Source organism: Fringilla coelebs (genome assembly GCF_963513975.1).
Source record: "Fringilla coelebs genome assembly, chromosome: 12".
NCBI classification, from domain to species: Eukaryota; Metazoa; Chordata; class Aves; order Passeriformes; family Fringillidae; genus Fringilla; species Fringilla coelebs.
Genome location: NC_140038.1, coordinates 16042544 through 16068827, shown reverse-complemented (window position 1 = coordinate 16068827; position 26284 = coordinate 16042544). Strand labels below are relative to the sequence as shown.

At 43.8% G+C, this 26284-nt stretch overlaps 1 protein-coding gene across 1 annotated transcript; it reads right to left on the bottom strand.

The window, feature by feature from the left end:
• Window positions 1-1054: 1054 nt before the first annotated feature.
• Window positions 1055-26284, bottom strand: SV2B (synaptic vesicle glycoprotein 2B; the record flags this gene model as incomplete). Its single annotated transcript, XM_084213646.1, has 12 exons — window positions 1055-1238; window positions 2276-2435; window positions 4923-5123; window positions 5895-6028; window positions 8557-8721; window positions 9418-9506; window positions 10602-10712; window positions 12820-12909; window positions 13654-13787; window positions 15603-15754; window positions 16347-16527; window positions 25801-26284. The coding sequence occupies 12 exons, from the start codon at window positions 26282-26284 to the stop codon at window positions 1055-1057; spliced, it is 2085 nt and encodes a 694-aa protein (XP_084069772.1).

Here is a 26284-nt window from a genome sequence, read left to right as displayed (position 1 = left end):
AATGCTGGTAAATTCACAGTTACCATTCTCTAGGTATTAGGCAAAAATCCCCTATTTACACTGGATAATATGTACACATTTGGTTTGTGGAATGCTCCAATATCATATCAATTTCTCCTCTGTGAAAGCTGTAAGGAAAAAAACCTCTTAATCATTATAGAAATATATATATTCCCAGCCACTAAGACATTTAAATATTTGGTATCTGGATGTAAAGAACAAAGTGTTGCTAAGTTGGTCTTGACTCCTGATAATCTTGAATTACTGGGATTTGATTTTAGTGTCACTCTTTAAATCCTCTTAAGGGTGCAGAAATTAAAAATCCTAATTTTAACAGCTGATCACTTCAATGGGTGTATGCATGTTTGCAAGTAGGTGTAAATACATATATATATATTATATAATTATTTAGCTATTTCTCTTCCACAGCAAGAAGGTGTCTAGTGATTCCCTGTGCCCAAGTGAAGACAGTAAAGGGCTTTGAAGCTCCGAGTCTTCTGAGACAGCTGAGCACCCACTCTCACATCCTCGAGAAATCAGGACTCACTCTTCCAGGTGGGTGGAGTGGAAATCCCAAAATCAAGACAGCTGGGGCCAGTGGCCACACCTGCAAGTGTTAGCCCTATTGCTGGAGCTCACCTGGAGCGGGTTTGTTACCTGCCCCCCCTGGATGTGTCTGAGCACACAGATGCTGGGCAGGGCAGGAGGGTCAGGTCTGTCCTTCCGTGTCACACCCACGCAGAGCTGCTGGCTGCCTCTGGTGTCCTTGCAGGGGGATGCACAGGGACAGGGGGGGCTCCCAGCACAGGCAGGGTGGAACCCAAGCTCTGCAAGGGGTGTGTGGGGGCTGCATGCACCAGTGGTGGCTGTGACAAGGTCAGGAAGGATGCTTTTGTTTAAATCCCTGTGGGTTGTTCTTCCCCTCTGCCGTCTCGCTTTGAGGTATCGACAGAACAGTACAGAACGAACTTTTTGGGTTTTCCAGACATGGCTCTTTTTTGTTTGTTCTTCTTCTACACCTGCCCCCCCCACAAGCCCCCACGGCCTCTGTTGCTCACATCAGGACCTGCTCTCGAGTCTCTGGCAGGCGCAGAGCCAACAGGCCACCCCCAACCAGAGCGGAGGAGGCCAGAAGGATGGGAACCACCTTGGTTATCCCCACGAAGGAGGAGAAGATGGAGTTCCCCAGGATGGCACCAAACTTGCAAAGCCCATTGAGGATGCCAAAGGCTGTTGCCCTGTGGGGAGGAAAAGCAGAAAGCAATGGTTAGGAGGCAGGTTCTGGCACAAGTACACAAGGTTTGGATGGGTAATTTTGTGAATGCTCTTATGTTGCCCAGGCTATGCTTCCAGCAAGTAAAACTGGGCGGAATAAATAAGTAGATAAATAGATGCAGCTGTTTTGCAAGTCTGTGTGAATGGGGAGAATGTCTGTGTGCACTTATTTCTCCTTTTCATCTCACCTTCTCCCTAGCCCTAGAGTGTCCCCCTCTGTGAGCCTTTGCCCTCCCCAAAGACAGCAGGACAAAATCTGCTGTAGATCTCCTCAAAGCCCTTCCAAGGGCTGCCTGGACTGGGTTGTCACGAGAGAAGTAACCACAGCTCTCCTCTCAATTCTGTTTCACCCAGCAGCCAAAAGCCCACTACTTTTAAGGTACAGTCCCTATCCTTCATTTCTGGCTTCCCCCAACGGTCTGAAAAAGGCAAAAAGGAGCTTATAATGCTGTAAGGAAAGATTTAATCCACAGGACATTGTCCCAAAGTCCTCTGCTCTTCCCCATGTCCTAAATCGCTCTGTGTACATGGTTTTCTCCAGGTTTTGGAGGGGAGGGCTGCCCCAGTGATGAGCCATGATGAGAGGATGGGGATGCAGTGTGAAAGGCCAGACCTCCATGTGCATCCATGGAAATGACAGAGCACTTCTTTCATTTGGTGCCCCTGCCCATGGCATGGGTTTAAAACTAGTTGATCTTCTAAGGTTCCTTCCAACCCCAACCATTCTGTGATATCATGATTCTATGATTCTTTGATTTATCAGCCCATGATTTCCATATGTCCACGTGATCCCTGTGTTCAACCTGCCACGCCTGCAGGACTCTGCTTGCAAATGTCTGCTCTGACCCAGCATTACACAGCCCTGAAGGACTGGTGAAAGTCAAACAAATAAAAATATACAGCTCCCCCACCTACATGTCTGTAGGGCAGCTTTTTTTTTGCTGGGAACCAAGAGCACTAGGTAGAGGGTGGAGACTAACAGGAGGAATATTCTGAGCACCTTTTGTCCGTGGGGTAGAGCTCCACGGTGATGACATCCAGGGCGTTCCAGGCGGCGATGCTGGCCCCGCAGAAGAGGCACTGCCAGCCGATCATCGCCGACTCGCTGTTCCCGAAGAACAGGAAGAAGCAGCACACGGCTGAGATCAGCATCGAGCCGCCTGCAGGGGGAAACCAACAGAAAAACCCTGCCACCACAGCTTGTCACCCTGATTTTTAAAGTTTTTCTAAGCCTTCTGATGTTTGCCTTCTTGTAGCGAACTTTCTCACATGCTTTCTGTAAAACACTTATTGTTTTGCATTCTTTTATAGAAAAAGAGAAATTTGATAGGCTGTTTGTCCAGTGTCCTTGGAGAGGTGGCACTGTCACCCTCCAATCCACTGTCACTTTTAGAAATGTATAAATGTTAAAATCAGAAAATAAACTTCCCTTTTCTTCACCTTGAGAGCAGCAGTGTGTGCGCCCGTGTTGTTTCGTGTCCTGTAGCGACAACAGCTGAGCAAATACATCTGTTAAAGATGGCTTTCAAGTGATGGCATTGCATCCCAAAAAGTATTAAATCTGTGACCACACAAAAACACCTTGATGCTGCCTATCTGTCATTCTCTGATGCTGGAAGCCAGCCTGGAAATGTTCTCAAAGTCCACCTGATCTTGCTGATAGTCCTGCTCTACAAAGACTGTGAGGACAGGCTTTGCCAGGCAGGCCTCCAGCATCTCAGACTTCCAGATGGACCCAGGAAGAGCAGAGGCAAGTAAACATGAAAGTCCATGAGGAGGAAGCATCATTGTGAAGGTTTTTCAACTTGAGTTTCAAGTGATAAGCTTGTGCATTTCATGTCGTATCACTTGACACATTTCTAGTCCCAATTAGGATAATTTACAGTCACTTGTATGAAGCACTTGAGGTCTCTTTTAATTATAAGAACATCATTAGATTTCATGGCACATTTGCACAGGAGCCAGAATTTTATGAACATCACCAAGGGAGAAAGTGAGAGCATTCATGCTCAGTTAGGCACAGTTCAGATTCAGAAATATTAATAGCTACATCACTGCTTTCTGCTCCATTGGGAATTTTCAACTGAAAGATGAATTTGGGAAAAATCAAACTGTTTTTCACCAGAATGTTCTGTTATCACTGAAATATCTCCATTTATTACCAGGAAAGCAAACAATTTTCTCTGTTGTTTGGTGTTCTTGGAGTCAATTTAGCACCATCCAAAATAATTTGGATGCTGAAGTGTAACTAAAATGCTTCAATTTGGACATTGCATTGCACCTTGCCACTGCAGTGGCCTGCCTATGAAAAGCTGCTGTGCAGGACTCCTGTGGATATTCCCCCTGCTCCAAGAGCTCAGCCCAGCACTGGTGAGGGCACCAAGAGATCTGCTGTTTTGTACAAGAGAAGGTTTGGCAGGATGTGATAAAAACGAATTGAAGACTCAGCAAGGCACATAACACAAAGGAGAAATTCAGTTTTCCTGTTAAGCTGACCAGAAATAATGTGTTCCACAGAGTGATACAGGTGGGATGCCAGAAGGCTCTTTCAATTGGAAATTCCATAGTGAAACGTTTCAGCATGTCATTACTAATTTTTGTCCCGTTCTCGTCTTTTTGCAGGAGAAATAAGCATTTAGGGCTCCAGCTGTCATCTCAATTCCAGATGAAAATGCTGAAATGCTGACATGTTTGCTGGATGGACAATCTGATTCTCATTCAGCTCCCTCTAATTTATTTCTCACAGACCCTCTGGTTTGTTTGGGTCTTTTTCAAATTCACCACATGAATGCTCATTTTCCCTCAGTGTAAATTCCTGAGACAGTCATCTTGCTCTTCTTTAACCTGTCTGAAGGTGAGGCTGAGCTAAACCTTCCCTCTGTTCTCAGAGGAGAGAGAAGAGCTCAGGAAAGTGATTCATCCCTTACCCCTGAGCCACATGCCTGATTTTATTACCTTCCTGTGGCTGTCCCTCAGGGCATGATTCCCATATCATGGGATGAGAACAAGGTCTGAACCCTGGAGGCTGCAACACCAGCAATTCCCAAAGTATTCATAAAGCTGATAAGGTGATAACTTGATAACTTCCTCCCATGATGCTAAAGGGGTCCTTTAAATGATCCTTTCTTGGCTGTGACATGGTCAGTTAATTTGCCATATGGTCTCTGAAGCTGCTTGTGCAATCATTTGAAAATCAGATAAAAACCAAAAGAGGGAACTCCTAGGCTGTCAAGCTGCCACATCAAATAACCTTTGTGAATATTCATTGCTACAAGCAAAATGTTCATTTATTTATACAGAGGCTTTGGACTTCAGCAGCAAGTCAACAGGACCAAGAACTCCCTTTTTAGCTCTGACCCTGATTTGCTGAACACTGCAAAAACATGCAGGATTTGACACAAAAGGCAAAATAAATGAAAAAAAAAATGTTACAGACACACAGAAAAGCAGGGTGAGGAGACAAGGAGTAGGTCACTTACTGCCATGGATCACCTGCCTGACCCTCTAGTCTTTATCCTTCTGCTCCTTTTGTTTTGGGGATGACTCATTCCCAGCAGAGCCATGCCAGTGTGTGACACACTGAGCAGGGCTGTTTGCAGGGCTGAGCTCCACCCTGTCCTACCCCATCACCCACCATCCCCACTCACCAATCATCTTTATCCTCCCAATTTTGTCCATCAGCAGAGCAGAGATGATGTTGCCCGGCAGCACAGACAGGCTGCCCAGGAAGCTGACCAGGTAGATCAGGAAATCATTGTCCTCCTCAAAGTCAATGTGGCAGCCTTCCTTCTCCTTCATGAAGGTGCTGTTGATGAGCCTGCAGTTGATGAACTTGTGTTCGTAGAGATCTGTGAGGGAAAGAGGCAAAGGCTTGACCCTGCTTGGCTGAACTCTCCTCCTACAACAGCAAGGAGCAAACCAAATACCCAAGGGAAGTTTGTCATCCAGTGGAAATGGCCAGGGAGTATTTATTTCAGTGGGAATTTATTAGAGTGGCAAGCTCTAGGTGAGTCTTTGGCTCCTGGCAGATGCAAGCTCACACACTCCTTCTATTTGTGGAGTATACTCAGTATGCTGAACCAGTATCCCCATGCCACAAGGACAGGGCAATGCAGGCTTTGGTTCTCTTAGCATAATCATTTGTTCCTTATTAGAGTAGAAGTTAAGAGCTTTTTTTGGTATAAATTACTGACTTTTATAAGTGACTTCTATTAGTGACTTTTGGTATAAATTAGTGACTGCTTTACTGCTGATGATCTTCAACTGACGGTGGCTTGAAATTATATTCTAAGCCAGTTTTACTGAGTAGAGCTGTAAAGTGCTGAGAATTTTGCCATTACTTTACCCTGTCAGAGCCCAGAATTTGGCATTTCCCATACAGCACCCAGAGACATCAGAAGCCATGGGGTTAAAATCACGGATGGAGCCACCAGAGGTCTCCTTCCAAATGCATCACACTCTTTTCCTCCAGCACCACTCTCATTACCCAGCACACACTCAAACACACCCTACCATCCTTTCTCCCAGAAAGCAGATAAAATGCTTCTAATAAAATAGTTTTCTGATTAAAAAAAACGTTCCTAGTTACAGAGATGACACCACAGCAGGAATCCCATTACCGGTGTTATAAAAGACAGTAGAGATGATGGTGCAGTTTTCAAAGAAGGTCTCACTGGATCTCACATCTTCAAAGTAGCAATCCTCAAATAATGAATCCTCAAATCTCACTTCCTTGAATTTCATGCCAATAAATCTGTGGGGCAGGAAACAGAACTTCACTCTGTGCTTTAAGATATTTTCTAGACTGCATAGTGTGCAGTGGCTGTTTCAAGAGGCAGAGCACTAATTCTAATTTCTAGTGTCATTTACAGAAAGGTGTTGCTTGAATGCATAACTCCCTCCAGGTTCTTCTGTGTTTTATTAGGAGGGAAGGGTCTGAAGAGTATTTTTTTGAGAAGAGACACGGATCTTTTAGGATTTGTGCAGTTTTTCTTTTCCTCAAAATAATCACATCTGAGAAAATGTGCTTCTAAAGCTGAGGGGACACAAATCCTCTTGTGTTCAGTCCTAATCTGTCTGAAGATGACAGAATTTCACTCAATGCAGGGCATTTCCTTCATGAGCTGACCTTGCTGCCTTCCTTAGTCTCCCCCTTCCTCCATCATAAATAAAACCAGACATTATCAGGAGCCTATTGAGCCATTTGGTGAAAGGTTTCTGACAGTTGTTTAAACTCAAAGTGATTTTTAAAGTGAAAATGCAGCAGGGATTCTGGAGAGAGTGGGGAGATTATCTGAGTTCTGCTTGTAACCATCTCTGTTTGAGGTTTATTACTCACCATGTAATGAAAACAGATTTCACTAAAAATAATAAACTGTGTCAGGTGATTGATTTCTCCTCTGATGGGAAGTGTGACATGTCTGACCTGGCTGCCTGAAGGATGACACAATATTGATTTACCTGTGAGATTTTGCAGGAACACTGAGAAGATGTATTAGGCAATGCACAGACATGTTTAAAAGATGTAAGGAGCTATTAGGAACAAGCATTATTGCTCCAGTTAAAGAGGCCATGACTGTCACCAGATGAAAAAAAGCCCTCTAACATATACTCTGCAGCTTAATTGAACAGAGCACTTTTAACACAGCGTAACGTGATGGTTGTTTACACCTTTAAATGAGCACGGCAGGGCTTCTTGACTGAACCTACTAACAGAAATTATTAATGCACAAAATACCACAAGAAGATTATTCAAGTGTTTTGCTCCTTGTAGAGGGTCTCACAGGTTACAGCAAAACTTAAGCTGTTCTGCATTTTCTCAGTGATGTATTTACCTGTGATGTATTTACTCCTAAAGGCTGTTAAAACCTCTTTTCCCCCCTGCAGTTTGCTTTCTTAACACCCAAATTTAGAAGACTCAGAGAGCAATGGCCTGGTGATCCATGGAGTTTTAGCTCACACACAGGGGCTGTAGAGCAAACACAGCTGTAAAACATTCTGAGACAATTTCTGGGCATTACTGCAATTTAGCTTGATGAGATTTTGAGTATTTGAAATGGAGAGGGCCAGGGTGGGAGAATAGTGATTTACATCACAGTTTTATGCCTTCATCCAGCCAGGTGCTGAGTATCCTTAATTCTCAGTGGAGTTAGTGAAAATTCAGCACCTCCTGTAGGCATAAAGAAAAATGTCCCCAATCCCTAAATTTGACCAACATCCACTTCTAACCACATTCTTTTGGGGAAGAGGAATTGTGGGGCTAGGTTTGCATCATCAAGCTCAGCTCCTTGCTGCAGTGAAGGTGTATGGAAGGACATGAGGACACATGTTGGGGTCCCCCACCAATGTATATCAAATATGTGGCAAGGAAATGGTTTCTGAGGGGATTGGAACCACCTGGCTGGGCAATGAGATGTGGTTTCAGCTGTGAAGATTAAAACAATGAGTGTTTTGTGTAACATTGAGCAGGGGAGGAGTCCCCTGCAGCAAGGCAGCTGGAGCAGCGTCCTGTTAGGTCTACCTGGGGCAATGATCACAGAAATTACAAAGGGACATTTTTCCTTTTTATTGGGATTTTGAATAGTAGTGATGGAATGACCAGGATTTACACTGCTGTGGAACATAGAGGGATTGGGGTCCAGGCTGGATGCAGAAGAACAAACAAGTCCAGCCCAAATAGGATGAAAAAAGGAAGGAAAACGATGATGTTCTGCTGGAGCAAATGCACTGACTTCAAAACACTAAAAGAGAAGGTGACTCACTCATCTGTGGGGAGATAGTGACTGCAGTGGGAGAAGCACCATGGCCCAGCTTGCCCTAATGGGATGCAGGATAGAGACTGGGGTAATTCATATAGAGGATTTCAAGAAGAAATAGCTTTTTATTTTGGAACTGCAGCAGCAAGTTCATTACTAGTGGCTGCCCAAGCCCAGTAGATGTCAGTGTGGGCTAAGGAAAAAGAAGTCACCTCTGCATGCAGGGCTGCCCAGCAGGGCCAGGTGGGCACTTGCTGATCCCAACTCAGGGCTGCTGGAAGCAGGACTCCTCACAGGCATTCCCTGGGCTCTGCAGAAGTCAGTGACAGAGGCAAAGTAGGTGGAAAAAAAGGATTACAGTGATATTTTGTCTGTCAAAAACTGCCTCTGGGACTTGAGAGATTTGGATTGAGTGTCCAAAAGAACAACAGAGAAGTTCAAGTTGATGGAAAATGGAAAAGAAAGAAAGAGCTTTCTAGAAATCTATTTCAGTTTGAATACATCAAAGCAAATTCTGTTCACTTACTTGTCATTCCTGTATTCCCCATTTCTATGGATCTGGTTTTCCAGGGTGAAATTAAAGGTGAAATGGGACACTTCTTCCTCATCAAAGATCTTCACTCGGGATTCATATGCCTCGTCTTGGAAATAGCGGATCATGTCAGGGAACCAGACAATAAGGCCATAGTAACTGCAGCACATTGGGAGACACATCAGGACACAAGATTCTTCCAAAGCCCCACTTCACAGCTTGTAAACTTGTTAAATTCCAAATATGAATGCATGTCTGACACAAATTCTTGCTCAGTTCTGACACAGGACTGAGCAAAGTGTATCTGCACTCTAAGCAGCCTGCTGATCTCAGAAGCACGTTGGTCTATTCTCCTTCACTTGAAGCAGGACAATTCATTTCAGTTTCCCAAATGTGCTAACCTTGCTACCCATTAAATTAGCAGAGAATAAACAAACTGGGCTGGTTTCTGTAAGTGTGCAGTTCAAGTGAGAGTTAGACAAAATTTACCTGGAGTTTAGATTTAGACTCCCCTGTGTGGTTTTGATCTAGACTAAGGAACATTGTCTGGTAGGGCTGGTTTTTTTTGTGTGTGCGAGGACAAGATCAAATGAAAGATCTAAAAGGTGAGAAAGTCAATCTATTACTGTGATCCCAACCACTTCTCAAGTCCTGATTTGTTCAAAGCACCTTGTACTTAATATAAAGCAGTCAGATTGATCAGTATTTGTAAGAGGGCAAGGCTTAGTTCACAAAGACTCTTTAAAATAAGACCAGGATTAATTTTGTAATAGTTTATTTACATGTGTAAATAACTATGCAGACTCTGAATAGTGCTTTAGTTTCCTGAAAAATATAAAGAAGTATCTTCCTTACCTTAAGGCCATTGTAAACCAAACCACAGCCAGCATCAGTGTGTTCATCCTGTACTGGGCTGTTAAACAATATAGCACATTGTCCCAGACCTACAAATCCACAAGAAGGAATTAGCTGCCAGGACACCCCAGCAGACACTTGACAGCTTAATTTCTGAGTGCATCATAAACCTAATGTCAGAAAAATGGGTTCATTAGAGGAAGGTCAGATGTGTGGCTTATATTCAATGTTTTTTCAAAATTATGTTTATCGTGTAAATGGCTTACAAAAAATCACTTATTCACCTCAGTGCCAGAGTATTTGATCTGAGCCCTCTGTAATGAGCTGGAGTGCATGATCAGGGCTGGGTATGAGGCAGTGTTTCTTTCAGGTAATATCAGCAAACGGGGATATGAGATTGTTCTCAGACCCTCTGACAACTTTATCTTTTCAAATATATGTATGGTGTCAGGAGTGCTTTCAAACTGAGATCAAAAGCTCTCTGAAGAGCAAAAGCCCAAAAGCTGGCACTTCAAGAGGTATAAGAAGAAATCAGGTAGGGATGAAGCCAAGCAGGAGGCAAACCAAGTTCTGCTCTTGACTCATTGCAGAAAATAATGCCAAGAACATGAGGGGATGCAACTCCTCAAGCTCTTATCTTGGCACTTAAGTATAGTGATAGTATAGCACCTGCATTGCTATTAAGAAGAACTTTCCTTTATTTTCATCTCATCCTTCAAGACTAGAAGTTTTAGCAAGGTTTTCCACAGTCCTACATGGGCATTAGGTGAGCAGCATAGCAGGTGTGAAAGGTTAAATTAGCCCAGGAGACAATAGAACATTCTTAGAAACTCAGCAGGAACAAAGAGCAAACACTTTCTGCCTCCACTGCAGCTGGTAATTTCACTTAAGGCTTGGGGAGACAGAATCAATATTTATCTGCTCAGGAGGAGAGCCTAGTGCCTGGGGCTGTGGCTGCTCCTGGGAGCTCTGCACTGCTGGATGACAGTGATGCTCACAGGGGCATTTTGGGGCCTGGCTGGCAGCAGGGCAGTGTGCACACATCTGCACAGAAAGTGCAGTCTTAGTACAGCTCTTTGCAAAAACCAGAAGATTTTCTGAGGTGGGAGTCAGGGTTTCAAGGTACAATGACCTGAAGCAAAGAGCTACTGGAGCACTGTGTGAAGTCTTTTTCTTCTCTTTACCTGTTTTAAAGTAGTCGTGATTCTGACCAGCCATCGCTGGTACCAGGTCCCTGTTGAGCTCTGGATTTCAATAAATTCATCTACTTGCTTTGGAGTTTTGATATAGGAAACCTGGAGGGAAAAAAAAAAGGAAAAAATGTGGACTGCAGTTTCTAGAACTGATCTTGGGTGGATTTAAATTCCACTGTTTTCTGGGCAGTGTTTCCACCTAATAACCCCTATTATTTTTTCCTTGAAAGTTAGAATTAGCAATTGAGATAATTGATTTAATTACAGCAAGAGACTATTAACAGAAATAAGCCTTGCTTCCTTCTTTTCATCTACCCTTCATCCCCTCTCTCTCTCTTCTTCCATGAAATATTTTAAGTACATCATGTCCACTTCAATCTTTCATTTGCTGGCTAATCTACCTGTATGCTACCTTATTTCTCTATCTTCAGATTCCCACTACAAATTAGGACTCAGAAAGTATAGTAAAAATTATCTCCACGATCAGACTCTTGTACCCAAACTGTGTCTTCAGGATTTCATTCTTCTAAGACAACTAGCAGGAACATTTCTCATTCAACATCTTTTAAATACCACTGACAGAACTTCTATGACAAATGAATGTGTAGATGGGAATCTTTGCAGCTGAAAATGTATCCTGCCATCAAGTGAGCCCACACAATGCAATCAGTTTGCTTCACCAAAAGAATCCGAATTTTCACTGCTGAATACCTGAACCGGTCTGCTCAGGAAAACTTACAAATGTATGCCAGTAAATATTTGCTTAGTAAATTTAATTAAAGGACATATTCAAGGAAAACAGAACTGTTTGTAAACACAGGGAGGAGGCGAAAATCTGCTGAATAAATTTCTGAGTGTGAACGAGCGCCTTGGCTCAGCTCTGGAGTCTCCGCATTCCTCTTGCTGGCACCGATTAAATGTCAGATCTGGGAGCTGTCCCGTACAGGCTGACTCACCACAAACTGACAGCTTCTGGCCTGTCAGAAAAGCACAAACCCTGACAGTTTGTGCCACACCAGGAGCACTGATCAGCCCCTGTGCCAGCGCGTGTCCGTACATCTCGGCTCAGCCCCGAGGTGCGACACTGAGCTCAGCTCCTCCACTGCAGTCGTGACTCTGTGGCATGGAGTGACCAGCACTAATGGGGGCTGCACAGCTTCTCCTTCATTCTCCTACTCAGCTCAGATTCTCATAGTACCCTACTTTGTGGGATATATTTATATGTATATATATTTATATGTGAGCCTCATTTCCCAGCTCAGTGTTACGGCAAAGCTGGTGATGGATTTGGAGAAAACATCCCTGTCACCTTTGCTATCAGGGCTTGCATTGCTCACATGGTTGGTAGCCTAAAAATAGCACATGCTCATTAAGATCTTACATGAACCTGCACGCAATTGTCATGCTCAGATATGAAATTTTATTTTCCTTGAAGGTGCACTCCTGAGGGGCACAGTCTCCTGACAACCCTTCTGAACATGGAGCGTTGCTTTCCTTCTTGATCAAAAATACATGTTTCACCCACAAGTGTATCTCCTTTTTTCCCATCCTTTAAAAGCATGTGTGCTCTCATCTTTAAAAGAATAAATCAAGAGTTCTTCCCTGGCTGGCTCACCAGGATTTTAACACTGAATTACAGTAATTTGCAGCTAACCCCAGCATAAACCTTTCCTCTGATTTTACTGTTAATGACTCTGCTGGTGTGACCTTTTCACAACAAGCAGCAGACCAATGAGTAATAGCCACTCATCCCACTTTCCCTTGGAGAGATTAAAGACTGGATATGAGGCAGGTGGAGTTTGGAAAGCTCATTAGAAAGTACGTGAAGTTTAATCAGACTTTGATTAGAAGCCAGAATGGAGAAAGGAGTGACTCAGGTCTCCCACGTGGCTAATATGTCTCTTATTTTGTTTTAGTCTCTTAGAGCAAGCCAATTAAACACGTGCATAATTGAGAAATCACTGGTCTAAAGGATGTAGAGTAACACCAGGAATGAAGACTACTTGCTGCAATTGACAGACTCAACTAATTCTTGGAAAAACAGACTGGCACCTAAGTTTAAACCCACAAAATGTTTCTCACACTCCTTTTTCTGGTTGCTGGGGGAGAGATTACATTGAAAGAGTCCTGAGGAGAAATAAAGTCGTGCTGTGCTGCAGTAAGGAGGGTATGTCCAGCTTTCCTTAAGCAATGGCTTTGCTCAACTCACCGTAAACACCCTCTCTGGCTCGCCCTTGGCCCGCATGTTGGTGTCATGGACTTGCTTGAGAATCATCCAAGCTTCATCATGTTTGCCAATCTGAAAACACCAAAGAGAAGGAAAGCAAGTGTTCAAGCTCCCAGCTTTATCAAAGCACAGAGAGAAAGCAATTCTAGAGGTCCAGCATAGTAGAGAAGCACACAGAAACCCAAAGAGCTGAAGGCATGGTCGGCATTCACAGAGCGCAGCACCTTTGTGCTGGAGAAAGGAATTGTCCTAAAACTGCCTGAGGCAGAAAAGGGGTCAGGGACAGAGCTTAAAAAACAGATGGAAGAAGAGGAGATGGATGATGAGAACTGGACTCTCAACCTAACTTTGTTGGAGACTTGCAGGCTTGAACTATGTATATAGTTCCTTGAACTATGTATATAGCTCCACATATCCCATCTGTGAAGTGGAGATACAGAAACTTGCTTAAGATTTCTGAGGTTTAAGTATTTTACTCAGTGAAATGTACTTTACCCTTTGCTCTACCGCTAGGATTCAGCAGTTCCATGCCCAGACTCTGTGAGATGTTTTCAAAGTGCCTTTGTTGGATAAAATTCCCATCTCTCACTGCCTTCCTTCTGTACCCCATCTGGCAGTGACACACTAATTATCAGTGATTGACCCCACAAGCTGCAACCTCTGGGGTTCAAGGAATCTGTGGAGCTGGGGTAGACACATAGGAGGGGTTTTGCCTCTGAGCTTGTGCTCTGTGTGTTTGATGGGACAAAGAAAGACAGACAGTGACACATTCGGGACCTGCCATCCTCTGCAGATATCAGAGATGAATCATCTTACCTCCAGCAAAAACCGTGGGCTTTCAGGCATGAATTTCAGAGCCACCAGGGAGGCGATACAGGGCAGAGCACACACCAGTACAAAGACTCTCCAGCTGTGGAAGTGGTACTTGGTTCCCATACTGAACCCCCAGCCTGGAAACAGCAAGGGCCAACAAGTGAAAACACTGACCAGGAATTCTGAGTTTTTCTCTGCTCAGAACTTTGCAGCTCTGTATGACATGAGGACAGGTTGAAAGTTTGCTATTCTTAGTGCTGGTGGCTCTTGGAGGCTGGCTAGCACGCTCAGGAGATAGCAGCAAGTTCATGTTCGTTACAGAAATTGGAGCATGCTCAGGCTCTGCCTTTTAAAAACCTTCTTTTATCTTTGAGTTTAGAGATCACCTAATGATGTTCCTAATGATAGGAACAGCTCAGAGCAGCTGTAGGCAAGTAAGGCTGGAAAATGGTGCAGGAATAAGGCTCATAATTGATTGCTCCTCAGTGATGTTACCAAAGCTTTACAAAGGTTAAATCTCTGATCTGAGAGGCCCTTTAGAGACAGCTTCTTTCCATCTCCTACATCACATATGTATTTCACATTTCATGGAAGTGAGCGAGAAAAGCAAGTTTATTTTTTTTCCAGACCTACAAAACCTGAGCTGGCGTTCAAACTTAAAAACATCAAAATCCTAATCCTGCATTTGAGATACCCCTTCTCCTGCTTTTTTCCTGGTGTTTGACCAAGTTAGGTATTCCCCTGCTAAGAACTGGAAAGTACAGCCTCATTCTCTTATATTGCTCCATTCACTCTCCCTAGGCCCAAATCTCACAAGGAGTGTTAAAACTTTTTTTTTTCTGTAAAAATTTTATTCGCATATTAAGGAAATCATCAAGCAATGGGTTTTGCAGAGGTCTCATCTGAGCCAGTCATGGTCTTCTAATGATTTCACAAAGTTCCAAAAGAGTAGGTGGAACACTGGAAATCAAAAAAGAAGCTAAAAAAATACAAAATCAAAAAGTCATCTGAAAAATAATTGTAATGTAAATAACTAAGAGCTTTTAAAAGCTGTAACCTGAAACCACTGCAGTAAGTTTACCTATTTCTTCCAACAGTCTCTGCCATGTCAATCAAAAACATGAATATTTCTTTATACTGAATATGCTTTAAATGTGCTAAAAATGAAAAGATGGATAGGTAAATGTTAGTGGTTTCCTTTGTGGGTTTTGTGAACTGTCCTACTTTCCTCAAACAGGATTTTGCAAACAGCTGGTGTCACTGAATACTGAGGGAATTAATCTTTTCCAGTAGATATTTGCTTCTGGTGTTTTTCTAAGGCACAAGTTACAAGGAATTCCATGAGACACGTAGACTTTTGCTTCTCAGAGCACAAGTAAATTTCAGTTTACAGCCATCTACTTTTTCCTTCCCACTTCCAGCTGAGGGCAGGGAACCCATTCCACTCCTGCATCCATTTAGGTGAAGTCAGAAGTGACTTCAGCCCATCACATGCCGGGCAGATGTGCCATCAGGAACACGGCCCTGACAGTGGGGACACTTGGCTAAGGGAAAGCACATGTGCTGTCCTCACTGCTATCATCCACAGCATCCAGTAATTCCCTGATTAAAGTTGCTTATTTTTGATAACTGGATCAATTTTTGCCATATAATCTCAGTCAATTTTTTTCCCCGAATGAGCTGACATTTAGATGAAGAGCTCAGGCTACAGCAGTGTAAATCAAGGGATGCATTTGAGCCTTTAGTCCTGAGCCTTGAGCCCCATCCAGTCCTGTCTGCAGCCTTAGTACCCATCAGTCGATCGTGCAATTTATGAGACCTTCTGTGAGCACTTCAGGTATCTATTATTTTCAGTGATATTTATGCTGGGATGTGTAAGAACTGTGCAAGGGTTTGGGGTGGTGTAGTGCTGTAGGAATGTGGAGGTGTAGAAATTCAAAAGCACGAATTACCGTAATGTGGGATGATGCTCCAAGCCATTGCTGAAGCATAAATGCCACCAATCATCCAGAACATGCAAAGCCAGCTCAGGTGTTCCCCCCTCTTCTCACGAGACAGGAATTCAGAGAAGTAGGCAAACACAATGGGGAGGGTGCCCCCAATACTGAGGAGAAAAAACAGCACGTGAGAAAAATGAGAGTCTGGTGTTTGTGGTTAGGATTGCATGTTTAATGAGGGAAGGTCACACTCACAGATGGGCTGCTCAGAAGTGAGACTTGGAGGAAAAATACAAATCTCTCTTTGGCTGGACTGGTCTTAGATGTCAAAGATGAACAAGATCCTTCTCATGCTCTAAAAGCTGAATTTTCTGTACTTTGTACAAACCCAGAGTAATACCCTGCTCTTCTCTTAAACATCTCTTGTTATTTCACGATCACTCATTTTAGGGAGGCAAAATACAGGCAGCCAGTAGGAACTGCTGAGGCTCTCATGGAGGCCTTGGAGGTGGGCACTTTTCAGTCTCACCCACATTTCTGCACAATTTGGGCAGTACCAGAATATCAATGACCAAACTTTCCCATCATTAGAGCTCTAGGGGTCAAGAGTGAAATATACAGCCACAGCCCCAAATGGCAATGCCATCCTGGCTGGGCACCAGGGATGCCTCTCCTGAGCACCTTTCCTTGTCCCACCCCCACACCCACACTGCCCAGCTGTGCTGGGGCTCCCCCAGGCCAGATTCACCAGGTACCCACCCGAGGCCTGAGATAAGGCGGCAGAAGAGGAAGAATCCATAGCCCTGGACGAAGGAGGAGAGGAATGCAAAGGCAGCATTGATTGCAAGTGATATGATGAGGCATTGCTTTCTTCCCAGTTTGTCAGCCAGGCCACCCAGCAAGACAGCCCCCACCATCATTCCCAAGTAGACTATCAAGCCTGGAAGGGAGAGAGACAATCAGCTTGTTAACAGGGTGGAAATAGTACACAGTGTCGAAGCAGATTTGAAAGTGCTCATGTGGCAGCTGGTGTCCTGGCATACTGTGCAGTTGAGATACTCCTAACCACCCCAAATCTCAGACACCAGAGACTCTGCCCATTGGCAGGACAGTGATTTTCCCATCTTGTGCCTGAGAGCTGGCATCACTGCAGGCGACATGGACACACCCTCATTTGACCAGCCCCACATCTTTCCTTCCCAACCTCGCTGCTCACACATCCCCTGCACGTAAGCAATGGCCAGGCATAAGCAGCTTAGGCTGCACGTGTCCCAGCTATGTGCCACCAACAATACAACAGAAGTCTGATGTCTTAACTCCTCTGACCCCCCTGAGTGCAGTGGGATGGAGGATGTGTAGGGAGAAGCTCTGTCAGGCTGCTGTTTATGCTCAGAAAGCTGTGAGAGTAGGGAGCCTGATGAAGCATGGCTAAATCTCTGCAGTGTTTCAGCTCTTTCGCTCTCTGCTTTTCCCAGCTGTGTCTGAAAGGATCAGTCTGTTACCCAGACTCACCTCGTGTAGCTCAGCTACTTCCTTCCTTACTGAGCCAAGATCTGGTGTCTAACTAAAGGACAGCTTGCTCAAGAGTGCAGTCTTGATCTGAAAATTTTAGGAGAAGGGAGAATCTAAGGCTTGTCTGTTCAGTTTGCTCTATAGAGTCATCTCTCTAACATTGTTAAGAAAGATGGATTCTTCTTTTTCACCTGACTTCACTAGATTTTCTGCTATGGGGTCCTCAAAGACATTCTCTGTGACTCTGTGACTAGGCTGAATAGAAGAGAATGGGATTCCACCCTGGGCAGTCTCCCTGTACTCAGTTTGTGTTTGCCACTCTCCTGGCGAACATGACAGTTGTCCTTTGCTCTTCTACTGCCACTGCTGCAGAAGGACCACAGATTTTATTGCCTTTTTTTCTTTAATGCAGGTGTTTTAATGTAAATAACACTAGTTCATAATGCTCAAAGGTTCAGGAATATATTTTTTCATTTATTTTATCTACTTTCTAGATGTAGTTCAGAAGAAATTGGTTGCAACCACAGTTTTTCCTGGGAAGCACAGAGGTACAAGAGGCTGCTCCCAGGAGCACCTCCTGCAGCATATCAAACCCCATTGACAGGACTGTAGCCTGTGTCTATAGGATGCACAGTCCTGCTGTGGAGATCCTGATGGGGCCTGACCACAGCTGGACGTGACCCAGATGGGCTGAGCTATTTCAGGATGAAGAACATCTGCTTGCTGGAAAGCAGAACTTCCTGCTTTCCCTTCAGTGCAGGGAGTTCTTGAAGGAAAGGGACGATGCTTGAGGATATTTGGAGACTGGGGACATGTCAGGTTCAAGACCCAGCTGAGCAGGGGTTAAAGGAAAGCAGCAGTGCTCCCTGCATCCCTGGCCCTGAGTGAAGGCATTGGATGCTGAGAAAATAAATATACTGCCTTAATAGGAAACATTCCTATTCACAAATTGAAGAAATACAGCTAAAAGAAACATTTTTCAGGCATGGTTGACTCTTTGGAGGTTCATTCCTCACGTTGAACCAAGCTTGGCCTCTCTTGAGAGCAAATGCCTTCCCCAGGTCCTGTTCTGTCAAACACACTTGGAAAACAAGGTGGCAATGAATGTTTTTGTAATTTATTAATGTTTAAACAAAACAATCAGTCTGGTGGCTGAAGGCAGCTCTGTGCCATCCAGCAAAACCAGCTAAGGGCTACTGCAGAGTTATCTGGCAGCTGATCCTGTCTTCCTTTTGATTACAAATGCCTGCACTTGGTTTAAAATGCATTTCTAAATTAAAAGCTATGCAGCAGAGATCCATTGCAGCATTTGAAGGACACTTGTGTCACGCTGATCAGATGGGGAAAAGTTTGGATTTCTTAAATCTCTCTATTCCACTGTGGGGTCACCTATCTGTGAGTGATTCTTTTCAAACCACATGATGTCTGATGGGCAGGATTTGTGTGTCAAAGGCAAAAAATATGTTCTTGTCTATTAAAAGCCTTTGTACCAGAACTGTGGAGCTGGATTTGGCCAATTGTACCTCCACCATGAGCACGTGGCTTTGTGCAAGCAATCCTTGCACTCCCTGCCCTACCCTCCTGATCCAAGCTGTCCTGGTGAGGAGATCTGATGGTGTGTAAAGGTTTAAGGTACTGATCTCAAGAGAAGATACAAACACATCTCAGTATCTGGAATCTCTATTTCTATTAACGTTGACCTCCAGCTTGTTCACAGAAGTGCAAATTGCAAGGGTGAGCCAAAGCAAAAACAATTGCAATCCAAAAACTTCCTGAAGGAAGGATCTTAGTGCAGTGCTGGATGGGTTAATGCTTTTACCCTGGCTCCTGAGCCACATTTAATGGAGCAACTCTGATGGCAGCCAGCGGAAGGAAGTGATGATAAGCCCTGAATCTACTCACTGGTGCCTCACAGCCACCCATCTGACAGCGAGCCCTGCCAGCACTGCCAGACCCTGGTGAGGAAGAAAAAATGATCTGCCAAACTTTTTTTTTTCCCTGGAGAAAATCCCTGGATGGCAGATGTTCATCCAAATCCTCTTAGTAATGGAAAATGTCCCAGGTCAGGAGGAGGTGGAGGAGGTTGTTGCTGTATTCTAGCTGGTGTTTTACTGCAGTCACTGGAGAGGGGCAGCCTGTTGTCTGCCCAGAAGAGTGGGATCAGTGTGGGATGTGGCAGTGCTTGAAACTCAATATCAAGTGGAGCTGCTTTTGTAAGCAAACCCCTGCAGATTCTGACTAAGGAGCCCAAACTTGGGATGGAAGGGAAGATTGGATCTTTGCAACACAGCATCCATCAAACACTGAGCGGACAAACCACAGCAGAGCTGTTAATGTCACAAAATCATCTAGAGGATGTTGTTTTAATTAGTTATTGTATTTGATAAATCAATTGATGCATGGTCCTCCAGAAATTTAAAACAATAAAAATCTGTAGAAAAGGAAAGGGACAACCAGAGACTGTCGACTTAGCCACGTTTTGAGGGAAGGATCCTGGTTATGGAAATAAATGCTTCAGGGTTGAAACAAAATCAACAGAACACTTCCTTATCATGGAGAGGTCTTTTTTTGGTGAAGACTGCATGTTCTGGCCAATGTAATTAAACTTTTGGGGTAGCTGCTATAGAACACTCTGTCAGCTGATGGATCTTGGGACCCAGGGTGCAGAACAAGGTCTGCTTTGCAGATTGCTGTGCCCTGGATTGACAACAAGGTGGCAGAGACCCAGGGAGGAGTGGAATAGTTACTCCAACAGCATCTTTGCAGGGAGACAACCTTCCAGAGAACACAGGGATGGCTGCTACCTCTGAAAAAGATCCAGCTCATGTCAATTTTAGGAAAGTTGGACCAAGAAAAGTGATCACCAAATGGTGAATTTATTTTGCTGGGCTGGTTCAGTCCATCAAATATTCTACAGTACAGCATTACAATGGTCTGCACCAGAACCTTGACTTCTAAACTTGGCTTCAAACCACACAGACTCAGACTGTGCTAGGAGAGATCAGCTTCCCAATTGACACAGATGGTGCTCAGATGAAAAGTTAAGGGCAACTCTGAATAAGCCATTATTTGCAGGCTATTCCACATGTCCTGGAGTATAATGAATGCCTGTGGGAAAGTCTGCAAAAGCCTCCCATAAAAGTGGTGGAAAACCAAAGAGCTGAAATTCTATGAATAAATTTTGGGTTATGACTCATCCATTGCTGAAGTTATAAGGAAAATATGTGACCACTGACTGGGTTTATTCCCACTAGAAAAGGGGTAACATATTTAGCATTTTCACACTAAGAAATTTATTAGCCTTTACTGAAGTTGTGTGCTCTGTATTAGACAGGAATTAGAAGTTAAAAGCTGAAGTTCTAGGAATAAGGAAAGGAATATACTGCAGATACAGTATATGGCTCTGGGTGTGCCATAAACTGTATTTTTACTGCTTCAATATAGTTACAAGTAGACTTCCAAGGGTTTCAGAAAAAAACCAAAAAATTTCAAGGTTTACCTAAATCTGCATCACAAGCATGAATTTTTCTTCTTGTTGGTTAATGGGATTAAAGTCCTTAAAAGAGAGGCACATCTAAAAATAATCCCTTTAAAGACAGGACAAAGACTTGTGGAATAAATAGAAAATTTGAGCTATTTGAGCCAAATTGCTCACTGAGAAGAATTAGTCCCAGAGTCCTTGGGGCTATCAGGGAGGTAAGGAACTGCCTGGGCCCAGGGTTGTCTCTGGCTTGTGTGGAGCCAGTGACCACAGGAAAAAGCTCCTACCTGCCTTCCAATCCCAGGCCAATACCAGTACAGCCCTATGGTAAAAAAAAAAGAAAAATAAATAAAAGAGGCTCTTGAAGAGGGAAAGCATTTGGACAACAGTAAATTATTAGGAACTTATGTATCTTGTAGTTCAAAATGTAATAAAAACAAATTAAAATACTGTTACTGGTGTAGAATCTGTTAGGGATACACCTTATGGACACAAAGAAAACTTTGTGAGTCAGGTCTGGACAATCTGGGAGATGGATGTGGCAGAGGATCCAATTGTAAGTAATTGAAAAAGAGAGAAATAGTGAGAGTGCTGACTCTCTTGTACCATAGTGATGGGAGGGTCTTGACAGAGGATGAGCTGAAGGCTGGTGGTCTTTTTTTCCATTCTTCCTGCAATATTCAATCTGCTGTTCCTTGTAGGTTTATTAATGCTTTCCCCCTGAATCAACTTGACCTTTTTAGTGGAACTCAAAGGAAAGGCTCATCCCATTGCACTCCCCTTGTTGGTTAATACAAGCAGTGAGACTCCTTCCACAGCCAGCGCCTCAGAAGGAAATCTGCCATGGGAAAGGCAGCACCCCATTTTGGGAGATCTGTGTGTGGATATCTGGCTGCTGGGATGGAGGGGGTTGTGCAGCTGGGGCTGGGGTGGCTGGGTGAGCCCGTGGGGCTGTGGCACAGCACGAGGCACAGCCGGGCTCGGCGCTGCCAGCGGGGCGTGGGTGGTGTTTACACTCAGCTGCCTGCACATCTCCCCATGGGACTTGTCCAGCACCACAGTGTTCATGGGACCATCTGCTTCTCCCCACCCAACCCTTCTGCTAAAGCAAAGATTTCGACAGAGCAGGCCAAACAAATCCTTTTCTGTCCAATAAAAACCTCCCCACGCTGGAACGCATCGGATGAAATTCCCGCAGTGTTTACAGATGGGGACGCAGCCGTTCATCCCCATACCAGACCCACACAAAATGTGGGGTGTTCTCAAGTGACAAAAACAAGAACCTTTATTTTTTTCCCTGATGCTCCTTGGGCTGACCATTTCCAAATTTGCAGCCAGGAAGCCGTGCCTGACACGGGCAGGTCTCAGCAGGGTGTGGTGGCTGCTGAGATGGGGGTCCATGGCCATGGAGGAGCAAGAGAGGCAGCAAATAACCGTGGCAGAGCAAAGGAGCCATGGCTGGGCTTGTCTGTGCTCAGCCAGAGGGAAAAAAAAATGAAGTGGAGAAAAGCCATTGAGCTCTGCAGAGGGGATTAGGATTTACTGTCATATCAGGTGAATTCAGGGCAATGAGAAGCTGCGACCAGATTTTATCTCGGCTGATAATAAAACATCCTTTTCACACAACTAAAAGCAGGCATGTTGTACACATTCTATTTAACCTGACTCACACAGCCAAGCTTGACTTGCTACATAAAAGCATAATTACTTATAGGAGCTTTTTTACTAGTTTTTTTAATACAGCATTGGGAGGTTAAGAGTCTGTAATATTATATTCTCCTTAAAAAAATTATTAATAAATCATAAAAAGGAGAAGGGAACCTGAAAAAGCAATTTTATTCTCAGCCTTGGTGTAGCTGTTTTACAGTTATGGGCAAAGCCCTTAAAAATTTCCTTGTCTCAGTTTAGTGAACTGTGAAATGACGATAACACAACTGCAGCTCTGGGATCTGGGAGGGCTGATGCTTTAGCTGTGCCTCAAGTTTTTTATATGTGAAGAAGTTTAAGACATTACTATGTCACTATCTTTTATACTTGTGTACTTACTGCTCTTGCAAACATAATATTTAGTCCTCTAAGAAGTGATTTATAGCACGTAAAGATATATATTTATAAAATATATCTCCAAATAATGATACTGTGTATCATAAATACAAAAATACAAATTTTATTATTCTTTTGATTATCCTTAGCATATTTTAAAAAATGTTTCCAAAAGGCTTATCATACTGAGAATGAATATTCTGTCTAAGTTTAAGAGTTATTATTTTGACTATTGCTGATGAAAGCTCAGCAAAGCTGATCTCTCAAATAAATATGTAAAAATAAAGTTGTTACATGTTACCAAAATTATTCTTAACAACTTCTATTATAACTTCTATTGATTAAATCAAACTGCTAAAATATGTATACTCTTTCTTCTTTTTTTTTTGTTGGGTTTTATTTTTGTAATACCCCTGATATTATCTTTAAAATAGAATTTCTCATAAATAAAAAACTCCAAATACGTCTTTTGTCCCACTTGGGATATTCAGGGCCAAAATAGCTGTTAATTTGCATCTGATGGTGAGATGTTTATTTTCAGAATGAAATGTAAACGTTTCCTAAGATGTGTCATATCCATTTCACACATTTCATGAAACACCGTGGGCATCTGTTTATTTGCAATTTTTGCATAATTTGGCCATAGTTTGCTTGATATTTTCCCATGACTGCTTTCCAAGGGAGAAAAAATATGCAATATGCAGAGTGTTTAATGCAAAATGTCCTTTTTAACAGAAGCTGAACTTCACTACTTCACTAAATTGGCCTTTAGGAGGCATCTGCTTTATCACTCTTATTTGTCCCTTCCTATTTCTGCTGGGGTTTGATTATTCACCTGACTCATTTCCTTGTTTTTCCCTCCTGGCCTCTCTTGTTATGGCTGGGCTCTTGTGTGTTTAAATGTTAGCAGCTGCCTGGAAGTGACCTTAACTGCTCCTGGGAAAACCTGGTTATGTTTCCTTAGCAAAAAGTGGGGAGATAATCGGTTCCTTGAGAATAAACACGAGCTTATCTGTGGATGTTTATTGGTACATGGGGATAAGGCAAGGGGCAGTAGCTTATGTGTGGATAATATCCCTGCTTCCCTAAAACCGTGGGATAACTTGAGGGAAAGCTGTGCCTGCTCTAATCACCCCTCTGCTCATCCTGTGCTGGCACTCTCACGCACAGGATGAACATTAGAAATTGAGGTGGTGTTTAACAAATAAACTGGACTGAATCAGAGACCTGCCCCATGCACACCACCAGTCAATAACAACTGCATGCTACCATAACCACCCACTCTCCTCCCTGCACCAGACTAAGATGAACAAGCTTTTATTGTTTTAAGAAAAAATTCTCTTTTTCCCTGTCATATTGAAGTCATGAAATAGTTTGAATACAAGCAGTTTGACAGCAGATCCCCCAAACAAGCAAGCTAAGGACAGGAGAAATTGTTCTGCAAAATCAGGTTCTCACAAGCTGTGTTTGAAAGTGGGCAGGAAAGGCAGCAAGAAGAGTTCTCCTCCCCTCATTAGCAGTCCCAGATTAGCTCTGGTAGTGCGCAGGAGGCTGGAGCTGGGATTGGATACAGACCCAAATGTCTCCTTGCTTATTCAGAGCTTATCAGAACACCCTGAACTTTCAGCCTTGCAAATACTGAGCTGGAAAAAGCAGAACGCGCTCTCTGGGGAGATTTCGTGTTCATTTTTACCTGTGGTTGGGCCAGAAATACTTCAAAGATAGATTTCCTTGTGACATTTGAAGTTTTCTCACTCAGGAGCCTGCCAGAGCTTGAGCTATACAGAGGTAGATATTTATGGGGTCAGAGTTTCAGAAAATCTCAGCTTTCACAGAGTCACCAAAATAAATGACCTGCTTTTCAAAAAAGGTCTCATCACTAAAAAGACACCAAGCCTCGTGTCCCACAGGGAGCTGGTGAATTCCAAAGTCCCTTTGAAATCAGGATCTAATTGTGAGAGGTTTGCTTTTAGATATCTGACCGGAGATATTTCGAGCTAGAAATTTTAATGGGTTTGTGAAGCAAAAAAAGTTACTAAATTCTTTAAGGCACAAAAGTCAGTACAAACCTGGCTAACTATAGAAAGAAACATCCTGATCCTCAAGTTCAAAGAAAAAAGGGAGAAACAGAAAAGTGAATATGACCTCAGTACACCAAGAGGAGAGGTTTATGTAGGGATAATTATCTATTGCCTGTGTCACATGAAAATAAAGTCAATAGAATGAAGTCAGTGGCTGGGGTCTAGTCCCAAATCTGCATTTTCCTTGTATCAGGCAGGGCTTCTGGGCCAGCATGTATGACCTAGAGTCCCTGATGATTCCCTGCAATCCCAGTGCATGTCCATCAAGACACACTCTCTCCCTCCTCGAGCAGTTATTCCAAGAGCAATTTTATTTCCCTTCCAGATGCTCTGTCCTATTGCGTGGCTGGCTCTCACCAGAGACCGTGCTGGAACCTGTCCTGATTCTTGGAGATCTGGGAGGCTTTGCTGTGTTGGCTGATGGAATTTGGCTTGCCTATTGTTCAAGGGAAAAAAATTGTTTGTCCAAACCTTTCCACCCAGTCTCGGTCCCAATAAATAACTAAGCCTTGTATTTTGACCTCAGGGAGATGTTGGTAGTGATGCAAAAGGGATGTTGCCAGTAGCCTCAGCTTTAATCTCCATGCTGCACTTTCATTGCATTCCACAGACCTAAAAAGAAACCTCCATTGACTACATCTGATCCAGGACATATGACCAAACTGAGAAGTTAGCAGGCAGAAGGAACTGACTGCATAGTTGATTTGCCTGTTGGGACTCTGGGCTGAAAAAAAGGGAAACCTGGAGTTTCTAACAGCTTTGAATTTTGAGTCACTAGATTCACCTTTAACTTTTCACTTATTTATCCTTGAACACCCTTGGTGTTTTGCCCTGTGGACCCGCAGAGTGTGATCTGCCTTGGCCTGATCTAGCCCACACTGACCAGACTGGCACTGGGGCCGCAGCACATTCTGGTACAATTCTGCTGCTCATCAGCATGTGAACCCCTCAAGTCAGATCCACCCAGGCACGACTATGCATGACATACAACACAAGAAGAAAGTCATCAGAAGATCCTGAAATCAGCTGGTCACCAGAAAAAGGTGTCCAGCTACTTCTAGCAGTATTAGAGGAGCTGTTTGCCAGCGGCACTTACCCAGCATTCCTTTGTTGGAACTGGACAAGCACATATCCTTCTCAGCACTGGGAAGAACAAATCCAACCACAAACACCTCCACCCCATCTGCCATCAGTGCCAACCCTAAAACAAAGAAGAGAGTCCACTGGAAGCGTCCATGGCCACACTCCTCAATGATGTTCTCATACTGGTGGGCGAGTTGCTCCTCGTCCTCCATCCTCTCGGCCATGAGGTCAGCACGGTCTCTGTACTCATCATCCACGGCAGGGGCTCGCTTCTTCTGCTTCTCCTTAATGTCATCTGGGTGTGGGATCCCTTGGTACTCCCCCTCATAGACCTCATCATCCTCATCGTGGCCTTCTGTGACATCACTCTGGGCATCCTCGTCCTGCGCGGGCTCATCCCCGCCCCGGTAGTAGCCGTCGTTGGGTGCGTCGTAGTTGCCATCCTGGTACCTGTAGTCATCTGAGACCTGGTTTGTGTTTCTATATCCATCATCCAT